This window comes from Eublepharis macularius, chromosome 10, assembly GCF_028583425.1.
Source record: "Eublepharis macularius isolate TG4126 chromosome 10, MPM_Emac_v1.0, whole genome shotgun sequence".
NCBI lineage: Eukaryota > Metazoa > Chordata > Lepidosauria > Squamata > Eublepharidae > Eublepharis > Eublepharis macularius.
In genome coordinates, this window is record NC_072799.1 from 70,600,210 (window position 1) to 70,615,000 (window position 14,791).

General features: G+C 41.2%; 1 protein-coding gene across 1 annotated transcript in view; it reads right to left on the reverse strand.

The window, feature by feature from the left end:
• Nucleotides 1-14,791, reverse strand: part of GLRA3 (glycine receptor alpha 3) — a 74,722-nt gene that overhangs the window by 44,454 nt on the left and 15,477 nt on the right. The window contains exon 3 of the mRNA XM_054990260.1: nucleotides 5,281-5,348. Within this exon, the coding sequence (XP_054846235.1) occupies nucleotides 5,281-5,348 (68 nt within the window). The remainder of the gene's footprint in view (nucleotides 1-5,280; nucleotides 5,349-14,791) is intronic.

Below are 14,791 nucleotides of genomic sequence, written 5' to 3' on the forward strand. Positions count from 1 at the left end.
TTTCTGAAGTTTTCTTGAAAAATGCCCCCACAGTCCCCGGATAGTTTTCCCCCATAGAGAATAATGGCAGGATAATTCAGCATTCTCTAATTAGAGAATTTGGTTAGATTTCAGGGATTTCCGAGGTACTGAATTTTTTTGGTATCCCTGAAACCAAGATCAGCCCTTAATGTTTATCTTTGTGGGGTGGAAAAGCAATGCTTGCTAGTTTCTGCACATCAAGCTGTTGTGTTAAAGACACAAGAACAGATCAGGACACATTTTTTTCTAGTAACTTGGCAACTATGACTATAGTTTCTGTTTTACCTATAATTACACACATTGCTTGGGTTGTTGTCATTAAAATTCTCTGTCGTTCCTAAGCACTACAGCCAGGTACACTCCCAACCACCTGTCAGTAGTTTCAGTGTATTTACCAAATCTGAAGATCTGTAAAGAATCGGATGCCTTTCTGTCCTAAGCCTAAATCAAGCATCAATTTAACAGGCATCTCTTCTTCCTTGGCACAGGAGGAATGTTGCCAGGCTAAAACAGGACCTATGGTTGAGAAGCAGGATGTACCTGCTCAGAATTTGCCCTGCAGAAGGCAGGGAGGAGACTGGGCAAGGCAAAAAGAGAAGAAAAAAACAGTAAAGGCATGACTGATGCATTCTTTTTGGGAGCACTTTAGATCATCAATTACATCTCTGACGGCTTAGCAACTTTAGCTCTGTAAGCATTTAACAGATCAGTGGAGCCCCCTTCCAGTACACTTGATCCCTATCCTAATGTTTGATTCAAAAAGCACAAGAACTTCCACCTATCCAGTGTTTATCTCACTTTTCTTCCGAGGGGATTGAATTGGCATACATGGCTCCCTCCTCTCCCTAGATTAGGTAGCTGAAGCCAAGACCAGTCAGTGAGGTTCACAGCCAAGCAGAAATTTGGACCTGGGAATCTCCACTCCTCATCCAACACATTCAACTTCTCTGGCTTCTCTAGCACTACCTTGGTTAGCCTCTGTCATTCTTTCATGAGTCAGAAACTTGGGTCTAAATCAGTCCGTGCTGAAAAAGTTATCTCTGTCAAACCAAAGACAAGTACCGTTGCACCACAACGGTAATGTAAGAGGCTCCCTTCCCATCCCCTTTTCGTTTATGAAGCAGATGCATTGGGCTTTAAACACAACCATCAAAGACTGTGGAAATATTAGATGAAAGTGCAACATGCACACAGCCTTCTTTTTCTTGCAAGTATCCAGCCACTGATAGTTTGTATATGACCAAGCCATGCAAGGGAGCCAAAGATGCTGGTCTCTGTCTTTAAAAATGAAGCTTGCGATAACATTAAAGCAGATTACAGAAGATACTTTTTGGACCCATGTAAGACATCGTGGAATCACATTCGATAGAATGCAAAGTAAATAGTAGGTTGATGGAAAATAAATAATTACTATCTTTCATCCTTGTGTATTTTACACAGATCAGGAAAGGAGGGGAGTAGTAGAAAGAGGCATTCCTAAGGACTGTTTCCCCCCTCCCTGTTACAGGTATTTTATAAAGTTTGGGCATGGCCAGAAGAGTCTGCTAAAGGGCCAGAGCCAAAGAGCTCTTGTCCTTTTGACTCTGAGTCCTTGGCTGATTCCGCACATGTTGGATAATGCACTTCCAATCCTCTTTAGAGATCATTTGGAACTGAATTGTTCGAGTGTGAAACAAAAAAAACCAATTCCAAACGATAGCTAAAGTGCATTGAAAGTGCATTATCCAACGTGTGCGGAATCAGCCCATGTCTTGCAGGCGGTGCCTTCAGACAAGCCAGCCAATGAGACAGAACCAGTTTGAGATTCACTTGTTCTTGTTTACTGGCAGCGCACTTTTATTTCTTTATTTTTCTGTTGTATGCCAACTGTAAATCCCTTTGAGGAGACGAGCAGGGTACAAATAAATAAATAAATAAATAAATAAATAAATAAATAAATACATAGCTTCATTCAAACATGTCTGACTTGCAACTTTAGGTAATGATTGAACTAAACTTTTGTTGCTCCTGAAAGTAAGTAAACTTTAAAGATTGCATTAATAAAGTCACCGTTAAAATAGTCTGTACATATACGAAGTGCCAGATGTTAGCCTATAACTAACATATGAAAGACAACCACCGTTAATGAGCCCTTCTTATTCAGCACAGCAAAGAGAAAGAATATGCTCAATCAAGATAAAGGTTAGAGGTAACGTGGTGTGTATTTTAAGTGAACTCGTCTTCCCAGTAATTGCTCTGATTTTGACAGAATTTGACAATGGCTGACCACAAGGATGTCCTCCTTTGAGCTCCGTCAATGCATAATTTACCAGCAAACAATTACAGAACATCGGCTGGCCTGTAGTTTACTTGTCAGTTCTTAAATCCAATGAACTGGGAGGAATTATGCAGCAATCTTCTGTTGACTGTACTCAAGAGTCTAGAGAATGCTGCTGCTTTGCGTGCATCTGCTGAATTGCACCTTTCAATTTTAGATGACCGGGTTTCTGGCTCTCAAGATGGTATTTAAAAAACTCAAAATGTGTTGCTTGGCATTCTGCTGAGGTTCAGAAACCACCAAGTTGGTGTGATCAGAATATAATGTTTCCGAATACGTTTCTTCCCCTCTCTGTTTTCCCTAGGACATCCTCCATCTGTCAAACCATATTTTCATCTCACTCAAGCACCCATCCTCTGCTAACATCTGCAGAAACTGTGCTGTTTTGATGAAATCCCTGTGTGTTTACCTTCCCATTTACTTCAATGGAAGGAGCAGCTCTGTGCACATGGAATTTCCCATGTGAATAGGAAGGCCTGGTCATAGAGCAGTTGTACATGTACACCAGAGTTTATTGCATTCCGGATATGGGTAGGGTTGCCAGGTTCAGATTATGAAATTTCTAGAGATTTGGGGGTGGGGGGGAGAGGGCAGGGTTTGGGGAAAGGAAGGAACTTAGCAGGGTATAAAAGCAGCCATTTTCTCCAGGGGAACTGATCTCTGTTGCCTGCAGATCAGTTGTAATTCCAGGAGATCTCCAGCCACCACCTGGAGGCTGGCAACCCTAGCGGGGCAGGGTTCGTCAGGTTCACCAAATGGCAATCAGTAACTGCATATGGAAATGGCCTTCTGTATATGGGAGAATACTGCCTTCTGTGCCTTCTGTGCGTTTCAGAAAATCTGGAAGATGTGGGAGGGGTGTGTTATTTGATGCAGTCCTCTCTGAGAGCCAGTTTGGTGTAGTGGTTAAGAGCGTGGGACCCTAATCTGGAGAGCCAGGTTTGATTCCCACTCCTCTGCTTGAAGCCAGCTGGGTGACCTTGGGCTAGTCACAGTTCTCTGGAGCTCTCTCAGCCCCACCCACTTCACAGGGTGTTTTGTTATGGGGATAATAATGACATACTTTGTAAACCGCTCTCAGTGGGCATTAAGTTGTCCGGGAGGGCGGTATATAAATTGAATGTTGTTGTTGTTGTTGTCTTCTCCTCTGAGGCAGGGGCGGATCTACATTTTTGGGGCCTTGAAGCTTGAACTGTTATGAGGGCCCCTTTGCAACCAGCAACAATAGGGCAACATCCAACAAGGCCCAAATGGCCTTTCTGCCCTTGTAAGGACCTCAAAGCCCAAATGGCAGAGATGGGGTGGTGGGGTGGAGACCTTGAAAATGGGCCATAGAGTGAGCCCCTTCCCATCAGCCACGAGGTCTGGGTAACCACTGTTATCTTCTTCAGTAGGGTTGCTCTATGGCAGATCACCAGAATTTTTTAAGCGTTTAACCACTACATCTCACATTTTTAAAATTCCTGTACTGGGTTATCTCACATGTCCAAGTCACTTGTGTGAATGAAAATTTCCAAGGAAGTTTCCAAGAAGAACTTCACTAATTTCCAAGAACTAACTTCACCTTTGTTTTAAAAGAGCTCTAACAATCACACAGGTTACCAACATAATTCAAAGCAGACCTTGAAACAAGAAGATCTGTGCAGGCGTTTCCCCACCCTTATGGTGCTCGTTCTTCTTCCTAGGCCAGGCTGAACTGCTAGGCTGCTGGGAACAACCAGCCCACTTTAGGAGAAGCTATAACACTGAGCATGCTCCATTTCTAAGGTCAGCATTAAGTACTTCAACCCATTGGCTTATGATTCTATCACTAAAATAGCCTTATTTAATAACAAATACTTAAAAAAAACTCCATTAATTTTTGTTGAAAAATTATCATTTTAAAAAAAGTTGCTTCAGGGGGCCCTCTGAGATTAGGAACCCTGAAGCTTAAATCTCATTAGTTTTGCAGTAGATCCTTCTCTGCTTTGAGGTCTACAGCAAGCATAGAAGATGGTGGTAAGGAGACAGCTTCTTGCTTCTGGTTGCTTGCACAGCCAGCCTTGAGGATAGTGAATTAAACTGCTTCTTCCCAGAGTTTCAAAGGACTATTGGAAAGACCATGATCATTTCTTTATGTTGCATTAGGTCTTGGGGGCAATCAGATAGTCTGTCTGGGTGCTTATGCACTCCCCAATGCCTAGCACAAAGTGACTCCTTTTTCTTAATGCCAGCTGGTAATTGTACCGAATTGCTTTAAAGTCTCCAGAATCTGTATGTGAAGTGTACAAATGACTCCATTATTTTCCTCAGTGTTTGCGAACTCAGGGAAGGAGCAAGGGAGCATTCACTTTCTTTACGCTCAGTCAAATCTCTCCCATGGTGTTTTATAATACCTGGCAAGATATGAAAGGCCTTCCTTGGTTCCTCTGAGAAGGAGTCAGGGGAGAGGTAGGATTGGGCAACCAGAAATAATGGCTGGATACTGAGGCCTGACAAAATTTGTAGAGCCCTGATTGACGGAAGCAAATTCTATTTCTGTATCACTGCAACCTCTGCCACTACCACCGCTCAGTTTTATGGGAATAAAACCCAATTCTGAATTTGAAACATGGATTGTATGATACAAATTTAGATGTTACATTTCTCAGATTGCGATGAGGTCTCCATACTTGGCAAAGTATGGAGTCCTGCAACTTTCACTAAAATGGAAAGAGCTTTGTGTTCATGCAGGAGTTCTGTGAATACATAAAAGGGCATGAATGCCTCCTGAACATGCTGATTAATACAAAATGAATACTTTCTCTTACCATCTGCCTTTCCCGTGGTTCGTCTGAAGCGTAATTATCTCTATAATTAATGTAGTCTCATTTAATTCAATGGGGCTTACTTCCCATTGTCTTTGTGCTTGTAAGTATGATGCCTAAGTAAGCTGAAATATAAATGTATATGAAACATCTTACCATGGTTGTTTCTGCAATGGATCCAAAGCTGTTTATAAAAATGTTGCATGTGACGTTAACTGGAGGTCCTGAAAAAAAAAAAAGTAAAATGTTGCGTAATGATCATACACACCAAACAAATGCTTGGGCTGCTGTCAGAATATATTAGGTTGAACTGGGATGAAACAGAGATCATTTTTTTAGAGTGTATTGGGTTAATGGTTCCATTGAAATTCTCTTACATTCGTCAACCATAAATTGTTACAGGCGTTATTCCTAAACAATGAGGAATTCCTGAATAAAAGATCAGTATACTTCCAGCTAAGTTTATGCTGTAAAATCTTTGATAATAGGTAGTGTTCTTGTCTCTTTCAGTGGAACTATGTATGATGCAGCCTTTGAGCACAATGAATAGAAGTGACACAGTTTCAATGGATCCAGTCTTTTAGTTAAATCTAATCATTTTTTACTGGCCTCGACAAGTTAGACAATAGTTGTCAGGTAGAAGATAAAGGACACACTCCCTCAGGTATCTGTCAAAGACATTCTAGACATATTTTCTGCCTTAACACAGAACATTTGGGAAAAGTACCAAAAAACCCCCCACTTTCTTCTGAAACAGTTCAGTTTCTTGCAAGTGCGCTTGAAAACATCCCACCTTTATGCTAAAGATGACTGGCTCAAGTTAATTCGCACTTTCTGCTCTGTGAGGGTTGTGCTGAATGTTTGTATGGTTTATTTTGCACAGTAGAAGGTGCCGTTTCAGATTGAGATGGAATGAAGTTTCTCCAAAAGAGCAGCATTCGCCCTGATCTGTCCCCCTTGCTCTGTTTTTACTCATCTCTGGTTCTACTTGATGTTCCACCAAAAGGAGCTGGAAGGATAAAAGAGCCCTCTAACCAGAGCCTAGGGTTGCAGGCACAGTGTTCTTGTACCCCTCCTGCATTGCTAAAGAGATGGCGATAGCACTGATCATATCTTCAATAGCAGGGAATAAGCACTGCATAGGGGTGCGCTTGAATGCACAGACCTAATGGAGTGATCAGGGTCAAAGTAAATGCAGTTTCTGGGTCCCTTTCTGGAAATACTGTCAAGCATTCAGTCAGCAGTTGTTATGTCTGAAATGTTAATGTATCATCAGTAAAGACAGAATTTTGTTGTTAGGGTGACCTAAGGAACAAGAGATGAGTCACAGGGAAAGAGTAATGCAATTTTTTTGGAAAAGTGACATAGGCCGTTTTCACACTGCTTACCAGCCACGGAACATCACGCTGAGCTCCTGGAATGACAGCGTCTTCCTGGCACGATTTCACGTGAGAACTACTGTTCTCGCACGACATCACACCAGGAAGACGCTGTCGTTCCGGGAGCTCAGTATGATGTTCCGTGGCTGGTAAGCAGTGTGAAAATGGCCAGTCACTCTTTCATATCAAATAAGATCTCTTTTGAAATCCATTGGCTCTATCATTATTGCTACTCTTGTCCGAAATAACATCTGTTTCCTTTCTTTTGAGCACAGTCATCCATATAATTTCAGATTTGGCATTTAGGCCCCATGTGCATGAACAAGAATGTAATCCATCAGGAGTATTCCAGTCCAAAGCCCATTAAAATCACGCAAATACATATGCTGTTCTACATTCCAGTCATTGCCGGGGATGCTCCTGGTTAAATGTGTGCACACTTCTCTGTGCTTTGCCACTTTATTGCCCTTACAGTATAATCATATGTAAAATTATTCCAGTATGCTCATTCATGTCAATAGCCCACCCTCGTCTCTGAGTTTCCTGCTATGCTGCTCCTCTCTTAGCCTAATCGAACATCAGCCAAATGAACTTCTTGTAATCTTTTTGAGATCACCAGGATTTCACCATTTGAACATATGCATTCTCTGTGGTAGCCCCCTAACTTGTGGAACGGCTTGCCTGAGGAGGTCAGGAGAGCCCTCACTCTTCTGGCTTTCCAGAAACAATGAAAAACTGAATTATTCAAAAGAGCTTTCCACTCAGATAGGAGGACTGTACTGTAGGGACGGGATTTCAGATGCTTCACTAATGAGTTAGGGACCATAGACTTCACTACTGTCTTGCCGTATACGCTTTAAGTATGTGCTCATATGTACTTCCTGTGCTTTAAGTATGATCTTACCAGGTAGCTCTACGTTGTCTGTCAGTCCTAGAATTGCTTATGCTCTGTTTCAGCATTTCTTCAACTCTGTATTGGATTCCTGCTAATGCTATATCTTTGTAAACTTGCATTTTCTCTAAGGTAAACTTTACTCTAAAGTAAAGGTAGGTAAAGGCCAAGCACTGAGTCTTTACTGACCCATGGGGGGATGTTGCATCATGACGTTTTCTTGGCAGACTTTTTACGGGGTGGTTTGCCATTGCCTTCTCCAGTCATCTACACTTTACCCCCAGGAAACTGGGTTTTTTACCAACCTCGGAAGGCTGAGGTCGATAAAATGTGTACCCAGTTTCCTGGGGGTAAAGTATAGATGACTGGGGAAGGCAATGGCAAACCACCCCGCAAACAGTCTGCCAAGAAAACGTCATGATGCGACATCCCCCCCATGGGTCAGTAAGGACTTGGTGCTTGCACAGGGGACTACCTTTACTTTTATTTACCCTATGGCATTGTTTATTGAAATGTCCTTGATATTGACTGTACTAATCTCACACTATGTAAGCTGCCTTGATTCTCACTGAGAAAGGCAGACTGCAAACAAACAAACAAACAAACAAACAAACAAACAAACAAACAAACAAACAAACAAACAAACAAACAAACAAACAAACAAACAAACAAACAAACAAACAAACAAACAAACAAACAAACAAACAAACAAACAAACAAACAAACAAACAAACAAACAAACAAACAAACAAACAAACAAACAAACACTCTCCAGCTCATTTGCAGTATGCTATCAAGCCTGGGCCTGTCCTTCCATTGGTATTATTTCAACAAAACTTGTAAAGGACTCTCTCCTGAATTCGTTTTCTTCATCTAAATGAAGAAGAAATCATTGTAGAATGACAATCTTGTGTGGTCCAATGAAACACACATGTACAAATTGTTACCATGCCACCACTGCTTCTCTTTGTCTCTGTCATTTGAGTTTCAATCCATTGTATCTTTTGTAACATATTTGAGCCATTTTACTTATTAAAAAGAAAAAATCAAGGAACACTTAATTTCAGAGGAAAGTGTTGGACTTCCCTGCCCAAGACTTCTAGGAAGGCACTGGATCTGACATTCAACAAGTTTCCTTCTCAACTGCACATCTATTACAAAAAATAATGTCATATAATATTTGTAAGAAAAAGGGGCTGGATCCAAAACAACTCTCGTGTAAGTGAAAAGCACTTCTACTCAAACAAGTAGTCTACAGCCTCCTCATGTTTCCCCCATGTGTTGAAGTTCCCTGTGCATCCCGTACTGTTTCTGATAATCTCCCATTCCTCAAGGTTATCCTTTGGAAGGATAGGAGATGCAGAACTCCATTGGAAGTTCTTTGGATACGATTCAATGGTTTTAACGTAGTTTGAGTATAATATTAATATATGTCCATTTCTAACCCCTTTGAGTTCTAGGAACATGAAATGGAAGTGCATTCTGGGATAATATGTAAGAATTAATGTGTGAGGAGGGAAACAACCTCACAGCCATTAAGAACCATTAGATTATGTCTGAATGAATAAAATAATGGAAGTATTGGATGGTGCTTTGCCTCCATTTTGCCATAGGCTAAAAAAAGAGAAGATTTTAATTTATGAGAGAGTCTGTCATGAAGGATAAGCAAATCTATTGCTGCTGCTTTATCACATGGAAGCCACTAGCAAGAAAGTAAGAATAGTAAGAAAACAATGTTTTTGACTATACATAATTAAAGGAATATGGGGGAAATAATGCTACTTGTCTGAAAAAAACAACTGTAGAAAAAGCCTTCAGTGTTTCAGAGGGAACAACTAGATGAGATGTTAGAGATTTGGTATCTCCCATCTTTTTCAGTATTTTCTGACAGTGGGACCAAATAGATCAGGGCTTTGGTCTCTCACTCAAAAAAGAAGACACAGTCCCCAGTGCTGGATTAAAAAAAAAGTTTTAATCATTGTTTAAAATCTGGGCTGCAATAGGTAAACTCATTTACCCAATTAATGTGGACACTCTAAGGACCACACTGCGCAATATGATTTTTAGCCAGAACCTGATTAGCTGTGCAGCTATGGAGAATGGCTTTTAAAAAATCTTCTGTGGACTGATTTAACTTTGGACTATGGCATAGTAGGCTCTTGTCTCCCCCCCCGCACCATTTTCCCAAGCGAAAATGTTCCAAGCAGAAGCTATTTGCCTCCTTTTGAGCTGCACATGCACAGAATTCTGCATGTAGTCATTCTTTGATTGTCATTTCCTGTACCTCAAACTGTACTGAGAGATGCTGCCAGTGAAAGCCATTCCCCTACTCCGGTAAGTATGAATGTTCATGAATGAACCAGCAGCCCTGAGGAAGTTCTCTCCCCAGGATCTGAATTCAATAGCCCAAAGTATCTGATTTAGTTTCTTCTTCCTATTCCTCTCTCAGGCTAGGGTTGCCATCCAGTTGCTGGCAACCAGCTGGAAGGTGGGGGAGTGGGAAAAGGGAAAATGGAATACCAGAAGTGACATCATTTTACCAGCATGACACCAAGGCATCACTGTAGGATTTGGGCAAAACTCTATGGTAAAGCCTGGTTTCCTTTTCTCTGGGTGCTTGTGAATCTAATTAACATAACAATGAACTCACACTAAACCTGCCATTTTTTGTTTGAAACTTACAACTAGAGATGGGCACGATCCCAAAAAAATTAACGATCCAGCTGACTGTGGATCGGTGCCGGCAACGATCCCGAATTAACAATCCACACCGATCATCTCCCATTCCCGAGCCGTGGATCGTAGATCGTGGATCATGGAGGCCAAAGCGGGCCGCGCTGCTATTCTCAGCTATGTGGGAAGGTGGGTGGTGGTGGCAGCCGCTGCGCCTGGCGGGCACGGGGAGGCGGCGACGAGTCACCTTCCCTCAGGTCCCATTCATTAACACAGGAGTTCTGTTTTTTGGCCATCAGAGCTGCCTATCAGGGTTTGCAGGGATGAGATTGGAGTGCCCATGGCTACAGAACACCCCCTCCCCCCTCCCTCCCCTGGGTGCCTTCTCCCAACTGGTGACTGCTTTGCTGCTCCGTGGTTGGAAGGAAGCCCTGCTGATCAAGGAAAGCTGGGCTTCCCTTCGGGTTTCCAGGGCGACAGAAGGAGGGCAAACAGAGCTCAGGCTTTCCCATGGCTCCGTTGCCTGGGGAATAGATTGCTGGCGCCTGAGTGTCTGGATCCCCTATCCAAGCCCGAACGCAACGATCCAGGCCTCTCCCGATCGCTGGATCGTTGGTTGTAAACGATCATGATCTGCCAGGTCATGATCGTGCGATCGTCATTATCATGGTTTTTTTCTATCGTAATGCGGATCGTGCCCATCTCTACTTACAACACTCTAACCCAGTCAATTTAATTATAAACTTTCTCAAACAAATAATAGAATAATAAAAAAACAACCCAAGGCCAATTGGAGACAGATAAAAAAAAATCCTACTTGGCCCTAAGCGACCATGTATGTTGGTTTAAAAAAAATGTTATTATTGAAATGCTTCTTATTTCTAGATTAGATGTCTATGAAATAATTCTATTTTTAAATCCCTTTTACAAATGTACAAATGACTGTTAAATTTAGAAAGTCTTTCTCTTATGCCATCTATCTTTTAAAATGATTTATTATTTTGGAGTCTAAGAATGGTATGGCACCCTACTCCAAATATTTTGATTCTGTAGTAAAGAAATTAGAAATTTTCATATGAAATTTTCAAAATTTAGTGACAGATACATTTAAGGTTGTCAACTGAGTGTTGGGAAATTCCTGGAGATTTGGGGGTGAAGTCTGAGGAAGGCAATATTTGGGGATCTCAGTGGGGTATAATAATATATAGAGCCCATCCTCCAAAACAGTCATTTACTCCAGGGAACTATCTCTGTAGTCTAGAGTTAATCTGTAGTTCTGGGAGATTTCTAGGTCCCATATAGAGGTTGGCAACCCTAGATATATTTGGAGATAGGCCTGGGTCTTTTCTGGCAGATCTGGTTCAAATTGTGCAATTGTGCAGAAGATTTACCAAGTCCCCTTTTAAGAAAGAGAGAGGTGCCAAATTATTTTTTATATTTTTCATGTCCCAGCAATTATGAAAGGCTCCCAATTAATGTAAAAATAAGAAATGTTTTATCAATTGATTATTACACTTATATTCCGCTCTCCCCGAAAGTAGGCTCAGAGCATATCACATCAGAGTATAAAAACAAGGTAAGAAAATAGATAAACAATTCCATCTCATAAAACTCACTGATTCCATCTCATAAAACTCCATCTCATAAAAAATTCCATCTCATAAAACTCATTCATATTACACAGTCCTCAACAATCAAAACCCACTGGGCTATTAAATGTTATACAGACCGGGAGGGGGGGCAATGTTCCTCTCCTGGAAGGAGGCCAGTTAAGGGAAACATTTGGGAAACATGGCCGAATCCATAACTAGATGAACATCTACTCTATTATGTACTGTAACTCATAGTATGATAGTGATCACATGATGTTCATAACAACCTCCCCAATCCAATTGCCAAATGAAATGCTAAGCCATAAAACTGCTCATAGTTTGTCAGAAAACTTGAAAAGAATCAAAGAAAAAAATATTTATTATTTATTTATTTTATTCGATTTATACCCTGTTCTCTCCACAGATGGGCTCAGGGCGGCTAACAACATTTAAAAAAACACATTAAAAGTCACAAAAACATAAAATCAATAATAATTTTATAGAGTGAGTTTTTAAAAAGTCATTAAAATAGTCTAGGAGCAGGCTATTTAAACAAATATTGGGAGTCCATAGCAGATGGCCGAGGGTAGCCCCAGAAGAAGTGGTGGTCTTAGATGGAAGAAGGACACCTGCTGGCATTCAGCCAAAGGCCTGGCAGAACATCTCCATTTTACAGGCCCTGCGAAACTGTAACAGGTCGCACAGGGCCTGGATCTCCAGTGGGAGAGCATTCCACCAGGCCGGGGCCAGGGCACAAAAAGCCCTGGATGTCCTTTGGGCCAGGGACCACCAGGAGTTGCTTGTCTGCAGAGCGCAACATCCTGCAGGGGACGTAATGGAGACTAGTATTGTAATTCTAAACAGAGTTACACTCTTCTAATTCCAGTCACTTCAATGAGTGTACAACAGAGTGTAATTCTCTTTAAGATTGCACTGTACATTCCCTAACATTATTTACCTGAAGTTTTCTTCCCTGCAGTGTGGCTTTAACTTAGATTGAACCTGAAGTTTATATACTAATGGGAATAAGTATGGTAATTAAATGAGAACAACTTCAGCAACAAAGCACTGGGAGGAGGGAACAATTAGAAAGATTGTACAGGCACACAAAATCAGGAAAGTAATATTAGAAGCACATACATAATTGTGCAAGTTTTGTTAGATATCAACCTATTTCTTTTGTCTAACTTAAGCAAAACTCCAACTACCTAAGCGTCAGTGCACATAGACCAGTTGCCATTGGGAAACATTACATCAGCTGCTTAGATGCATTCTGAAATGGCTTGCTATTTGTTTTAAAATTTTTAAAAAACTTTGCCTTTGGATCTTTAATTCCACTTCTCCTTATGTTACCTTAAATTTTTACCTCAGGAGAGCCCTGGTCACAATCTTTATATCTCCACACCCACAAAGCATCAAGTGCTCTCTACTATACACAAACTTTTACCTTGAGGATTCCTTTCGTTTTGTGTTTCTGTGAACTTTATATCACTGCCTCCCTAAGTCCCTCAAAAGGTTTTCATTGCCGCCAAAGGCATATGCTTAAGACCTCCTCAGTTTAACTGGTAATATAGGAAGGCTTGTTATAGATGGTTGTTCGATAGAACAATCAGCGCAAGAGGGTAGTACTGAGAGGGGGAAAGGGATATTTCTTGTGTAAACAAAAGTAGTATTTATTTTTAAGACCATAAGTGTGATGGTTGCAGAGTTTTGATTAGTGTATTTGTTTCAGAATAGTTCTTAAGCTTGATGATTTCACAAGTAATTATCTCTTCTTAAAGGTATATTCACGGACTCTGTCAGAGAATCTAATTTTTCACACAGATCTTTACTAGCAAATTAAACTCTCCTCCCATCCACACAGTCATAGACTCATTCAGGCATTTCCACACAGCTTGCCTGAAACAGAATAACCATTCTCTCAGATATACACAGACTTACTCAGACGTATGCACAGTTTTCCTGACTTAGGGCCAAGCTACAAGTGACGAATGACACTTGAACGGCAAGTGGATTGAGTGCAGAGCAAGTGAACAGGGAGAAATACACTTGCTGTTCAAGTGTCATTCGTCACTTGTAGCTTCGCCCTCAGACACAATTAAGCTCTCAGGATTCCACACAGTTTGTCTGCTTTAGCCAGAATCCTTTCTCTGAGAAACCCAAAGACTGACTGAACCAGAATCTCCTGGCTGGTTAACTTTGTTTCAGAAACACACAGACACAGATTCTGTTAGGCTCCACACAGTTTGCTTGTTGTGACCAGAATGAACTGTTTATCTCAGCACACTGACTAAAAACTGTAGTTCACTCTGTAGTGGAAATTGTGCAAGAATATTGTATGTCAAGGAGATTGTTGGTGTATCACAAGTTCTGCCATCTTGCCCTGTTCATGTCACATCCTGAATATGATTTCCTGCTTGAATATGCCTTGCTAAGCTATACTGTTCTCTGCTGATGTAAATTCTGGCCTTGCTGGTATTTTGAGTACATAGATTCCCAAAGAGGTCAAGTAAACTGCCCACAAGAATACTAAATTAATACACCTGACAAAACGGGAGGTAGGCAATAATTTCTTGAACTGACACCAGCACCTCCTTTATTGGTACTGGTCTGAGACACTGAGAGCATGTTTTGCTCTTGAACCTTCCTTTTGAGACAATCAATTAACTACTCTTCAATCATCCCTCTTTTGAGGAGGATTAATGTACGGGGGGGCATATGTAAGTTTAACCTATATAAGTCTTAGTACATTCCCCACTTAATTTGAGCTTCAGCCCAGATGGATCGGTAATGTGCTGGGCACAAATTGGCCATAGGAGTTTGCCTGTTGTCTTCTGGGGTCCCAGAGTCAGACTACTGAAGCTGGCAATGTAAATCATCAGGTCATATATGTATATTTCCTCTGTTCTGTTCTGCTGTGTTATGCTGAAACGCTGTATGCTTCCCCTGTTATGTCTTTGTATGTATACTCTGTCTTGATTATTTTACTTGCTTTGTTTAATAAGTTGCTTTCCTTCCACACTGGTATGCTTATTGCTATCAAATCCTAAAGAACCTCTTGCTCTTTGGCAAGTCACACTCCACTTCCTAGGGTACAGCTACAGTTTGTTTCCTTCTTAAGCTGAGGCTGG